The sequence below is a fragment of the Abramis brama genome (genome assembly GCF_963993115.1).
Source record: "Abramis brama genome assembly, chromosome: 14".
NCBI lineage: Eukaryota > Metazoa > Chordata > Actinopteri > Cypriniformes > Leuciscidae > Abramis > Abramis brama.
Genome location: NC_139976.1, coordinates 38,520,002 through 38,526,001, shown reverse-complemented (window position 1 = coordinate 38,526,001; position 6,000 = coordinate 38,520,002). Strand labels below are relative to the sequence as shown.

At 44.1% G+C, this 6,000-nt stretch overlaps 1 protein-coding gene across 3 annotated transcripts in view; it reads right to left on the bottom strand.

Annotated features, from left to right (window-relative positions):
- Positions 1-6,000, bottom strand: part of LOC311095813 (uncharacterized protein MYH16) — a 108,131-nt gene that overhangs the window by 76,024 nt on the left and 26,107 nt on the right. For all 3 annotated transcript variants that reach the window (XM_084134619.1, XM_084134618.1, XM_084134620.1), the window contains one exon: positions 4,867-4,957. In XM_084134619.1, the coding sequence (XP_083990745.1) occupies positions 4,867-4,957 (91 nt within the window). The remainder of the gene's footprint in view (positions 1-4,866; positions 4,958-6,000) is intronic.

Sequence of the window (6,000 nt, the reverse complement as noted above, 5' to 3'; positions counted from 1 at the left end):
TCTCCTTTAGGGGTTAATTTAAAAATACATTTTTAAAATCAAAAGTTAACATTATTTCTGTTAACATTATTTAATGCACAATGAATGAAGTGAACAAACATGACCAATCAAGTGTTTGTATTAAATAACATTCACAAACATTAATTAATGTTGTAAAAATATATTGTTCACTCAATGTGTTATGTTAGATAACGCATTAAGTGATGTTAATGAATGGTATCTTATTGTAGCATTACCAAACTATACAGGAGATACAATATGTTTTATTTGACTTGACTATACTTTTATTTAATCCAAAACTGCATTCATATTTAACTTTAAAAGGGCTTTTTAAACCTGCTAAGAGTTATCCAGCCAAGAATAAGACTAGAACTGCTTTTCTGACGGACTGATATTAATAACGGCTTTTTATTTCTCATCTCCATAAATATATCTAGTAGTAAAGCTAATGCAAGGGCTAGAAATCAATTAATAGGCCTATGTCACACTTCCTCGTCGTCATGGAGAGCGCAGTTCGCACAAGCGTTTGTACTCCCGTGGCGTCTGTCGTTGCTATGCATCCATGAACGCGCATGGAAAAACGAGCGCGCCGCTTCTATTATGAGCGCGCTTGCCGCGCGCCATTTGAAATAACGTATCTGCACGCGCAAAAACATCAGCACCACATCAGCAGCAGCACCGCCGATCGCCATCAGCGCTTTTATGAAGAGGACGCAACTGCACGCGCTTCGGGCATGCACGCGCATCAAGTACCGGGTCTGAGAAAACCTGGTACCGTGACGTTTAAAAAAAAAATAGTACCGACTTGGTACCGAAGTACCGGGTCTTTTGACAACACTAGTGAAAACCATCGTTCACAGCATCATCAAGCTTCGTCTTCGTTATTGTTTTGAAAATGCGAACTCTGGCGGCAAAAACTTACAGATTGTACCTTTAACTGAAAAGGGGAACCTCAATTAATATCACTTAATATCTTCCTCCCATTAGGAAGATCTTTCCACAACACTTCACCTGAGGAACCTGCAGAAGACCTTCATCTCCACCGCTGTCGTTATTAATGTTCAGAGCGAGTTATAAAGCATGCTTTGTGTGATACGGTGAAGTGAAAACATGTCCACCCTCACCAACACACAGATCATCTTTCAGCTTCATCACCGCAGAGACAAAGAGCGTCTGTGTTCTCCAAGACTACGAGTCTCTCGTCTCGTCCGTCAAGCCCTTCAGCCGCAACCAACACGAGAATCTGACTTTAATATGCAGTGACTATGAAGAAATGCATTCGATTATATAAGAAATTCATCTGAATAAAAAAGATAAATCTGCATTGTTCTCCGTTTCCAAGCCTAAATGCAGAAACACTATCCTTTCAAAGACACTTTACAACAAGGTTCATTAGTTAACATTAGTTGATGTTATTTAACTAACATGAGCAATACATTTGTTACAGTGCTATTAATCTTTGTTAATGTTAGTTAATAATAATCCAGCTGTTCATTGTTTGTTCATGTTAGTTCACAGTGCATTAACTAATGTTAACAAATACAACCTTTGATTTTAATAATGTATCAGTAAATGTTGAAATTAATATGAACTAAGATTAATAAATGCAGTAGAAGTATTGTTCATTCAGTAATACTTTATTTTACAGTGTTCTTGTTACATGTTACATGTACTTACCATAGTAATAACAGTAAATAATGCATAATTACATGCAACTAACCCTCAACCAAACCCTAACCCTATAGTAAGTACATGTAGTTCATTAATATAACTGTCCTTAAATATATAATTACACTGTAACAAAGACAACTTAAATTAAGTGTAACCGTTCATTCTTAGTTCATGTTAACAAAGGTAGTTAATTAATGTTAACTAATGAACCTTATTGTAAAGTGTTACCAGTGCATTTATATTTTAATCTGGAGAAGATGTCACACCGACCGGACATGAAGAGGTTAAACTAACTCTGCTTTTCAACAGCTTCAACAAACTGTGCTTTTGCTCACAACATTTTAGCAAACTTGGAATTTCATTCCCAGAGAAACTTTACATTCAACTTAGAAAACATTTGCGTTCACTCAAAGAAAATCTTGCATTCGCTTACAAGACTCATGCGTTCCCTGAGGAACACCTTCCTGACATGAAGCGCGAGTGACAGAGGTTAAACTAACACTGCTTTTCAACAGCTTTACATGATCTAGCTCTCTCTTTCTGTTCCAGTATATCATTCTGCTGTCGTTCTCTGAGGCCACCCGAGCACAGGTTACCCAGACCCAGTGTGAGGTCACAACCAGACCCAGTGTGAGGTCACAACCAGACCCAGTGCGAGGTCACAACCAGACCCAGTGCGAGGTCACAACCAGACCCAGTGCGAGGTCACAACCAGACCCTGTGCGAGGTCACAACCAGACCCAGTGCGAGGTCACAACCAGACCCAGTGCGAGGTCACAACCAGACCCAGTGCGAGGTCACAACCAGACCCAGTGCGAGGTCACAACCAGACCCAGTGCGAGGTCACAACCAGACCCTGTGCGAGGTCACAACCAGACCCAGTGCGAGGTCACAACCAGACCCAGTGCGAGGTCACAACCAGACCCAGTGCGAGGTCACAACCAGACCCAGTGCGAGGTCACAACCAGACCCAGTGCGAGGTCACAACCAGACCCTGTGCGAGGTCACAACCAGACCCAGTGCGAGGTCACAACCAGACCCAGTGCGAGGTCACAACCAGACCCAGTGCGAGGTCACAACCAGACCCAGTGCGAGGTCACAACCAGACCCTGTGCGAGGTCACAACCAGACCCAGTGTGAGGTCACAACCAGACCCTGTGCGAGGTCACAACCAGACCCAGTGCGAGGTCACAAACAGACCCTGTGCGAGGTCACAACCAGACCCTGTGCGAGGTCACAACCAGACCCAGTGCGAGGTCACAACCAGACCCAGTGTGAGGTCACAACCAGACCCTGTGCGAGGTCACAACCAGACCCAGTGTGAGGTCACAACCAGACCCAGTGCGAGGTCACAACCAGACCCAGTGCGAGGTCACAACCAGACCCAGTGCGAGGTCACAACCAGACCCAGTGCGAGGTCACAACCAGACCCAGTGCGAGGTCACAACCAGACCCAGTGCGAGGTCACAACCAGACCCTGTGCGAGGTCACAACCAGACCCAGTGCGAGGTCACAACCAGACCCAGTGTGAGGTCACAACCAGACCCAGTGTGAGGTCACAACCAGACCCAGTGCGAGGTCACAACCAGACCCAGTGCGAGGTCACAACCAGACCCTGTGCGAGGTCACAACCAGACCCTGTGCGAGGTCACAACCAGACCCAGTGCGAGGTCACAACCAGACCCAGTGCGAGGTCACAACCAGACCCTGTGCGAGGTCACAACCAGACCCAGTGCGAGGTCACAACCAGACCCAGTGCGAGGTCACAACCAGACCCTGTGCGAGGTCACAACCAGACCCTGTGCGAGGTCACAACCAGACCCAGTGCGAGGTCACAACCAGACCCTGTGCGAGGTCACAACCAGACCCTGTGCGAGGTCACAACCAGACCCAGTGCGAGGTCACAACCAGACCCTGTGCGAGGTCACAACCAGACCCTGTGCGAGGTCACAACCAGACCCTGTGCGAGGTCACAACCAGACCCAGTGTGAGGTCACAACCAGACCCAGTGTGAGGTCACAACCAGACCCTGTGCGAGGTCACAACCAGACCCAGTGTGAGGTCACAACCAGACCCAGTGTGAGGTCACAACCAGACCCTGTGCGAGGTCACAACCAGACCCAGTGTGAGGTCACAACCAGACCCAGTGTGAGGTCACAACCAGACCCAGTGCGAGGTCACAACCAGACCCTGTTTTCTGGGGCTCTTCGGATTGTTTCTTCATTGTAATGGTATAAAACTTGGTAAAGGTTTTGGCACTTGCTGTGTGAACACAAAAAAAAAAAAATCATGGATATGATTCATAAAGGTTAAATGGTCCTGAAAACTATAGTCACACTTGAGCTCCTCGCGGTCAGAAACGAGCGCATTGGAAATGAATGAGACGAGTTTCCTCTAGTGGAAGCGTTTGGAACTGCAGCCGAACAACATCTCACTGAAAGATCAGTTACTGAGATATCAACCTCAAATTTTTAACACAACTTGTTTAGATTTATTTTTTCTCACAGTTTTAGAGTATAACATGTTAAAGAGATCAAACTTCAGTCTGTCGCTCTAAAGCGTTGAAGATTTACCACAGTTTAAGTTGGAAATTTACTTTTCAGGTCTATGCTCAAAAAGTGAATAAATGGATTATAAATACAGCGTAAATATAATTTAGTACCATAAAATCCCCTAAAAATACAAAATATTAAATAAAAAACATTATCAAACTATAATATAGTACATTCATTTATTTGAAATAAAAATGTAAAGATATTCAGTCATTTTTGACCGACACGTGAAGAGGGTTAAAAGAGGAGTGTGAGGTTTCAGCCAGAGCCGTCCCTCTCCAGAGAGATGTTATCACTTAGAAAATCTTGCATTCGCTTACAAGACTTGTGCATTCCTGAGAAACCTTGCGTTTATTTGCAAATCTTGTGCGTTCCCTGAGGAACACCTTCCTGACATGAAGCGCGAGTGACAGAGGTTAAACTAACACTGCTTTTCAACAGCTTTAACATGATCTAGCTCTCTCTTTCTGTTCCAGTATATCATTCTGCTGTCGTTCTCTGAGGCCAACAGAGCGCAGGTTACCCAGACCCAGACCCTTCTTCCCTCTCCAGAGAGATGTTATCAGCTGGACTGTGTGTGTGTGTGTGTGTGTGTGTGTGTGTGTGTGTGCGCGCGCTGAGAGACAGGAATGCTCTCGCTCACCTGGATCTCCTTATTCTTCGTCTGCAGGCCTGCGTTCAGATCCTCCTCCTCCTCCAGACGGCTGCTGACGCTGCTTATCTCCACGTCTTTCCTGACAGAACAGACGGGAGAGGGAACGTGAGGATGGGAGTGACGGCGCTAATTCAGCATGCGTCGTTTGCTAGCCGTATCCGATAAACGTCAGACATGTCTCAGGTTATTAAAAGTGCCAGTCAACCCCAGCACGACATCTGAAGGATTATTGATGGATGTGGATTGTGAATTGTCCTGTACTGTATGTTGTTTTCTTAACAAAAGCCCCTTTAAGGCAAGCCGGTTCACTCGACGGGCAGCTTGGCAACACCCGGCACTGATGTTTATATTGCGCACGCAAGAACAGCTCCCATCAACATAAGCCTGTTGCTAAGGGAACGGGAAAAATATAAGATGGGAGGACAAAATTATATTTCAATGCTTTTATGTTCTTTTTCAAAAATGTTACATTCTCTAGTAAAAGTATTGCACACCCTGCGGAAATTACAAAATGTTTGCATCCGAAGAAACTTTTGCATTCCCAGAGAAATTAATGCAAAACTTCTGCATTCTGCAGTAAAAGCATTGCATTCCCACACAAAACGTCTGCATTCCTCCAAGAAACTCTAATAAAGTGTTGCATTCCTCCAAGAAACTCTAATAAAGTGTTGCATTCTTCAAAGAAAATTTACATTCGCTTACAAAATGTTTGCGTTACACAAAGAAACTTTGAATTCCCAAATAAAACTTTTGCATCCCAATAAACTTTTGCATTCCTAGAGAAATTCTTGCAAAACTTTTGCATTGTGCAGTAAAATTATTGCATTCCCTCACAAAACATTTGCGTTCTCTAGTACCAAGAAACATTGCGTTTGCTCGCCAAGGCATCGGAATAGTTATAGTTATGCAGTTTTGCGAGCAAACACAAATTTTTACTACAGAAAGGTTTTACTGGAAAAATCAAAAGCTTTGAAATAAAGTATTTTTCTCCCATCTCATATGTTCTCCATCACGTCTCCTTGGCTCAGGGGCTCTGCACATTTACACCTCAGAGTAGAAAATATGGAATATCTGTAGCCGTGTTTCAATTACCCTTCAAATTGCACCAATTGAATTGGAAAT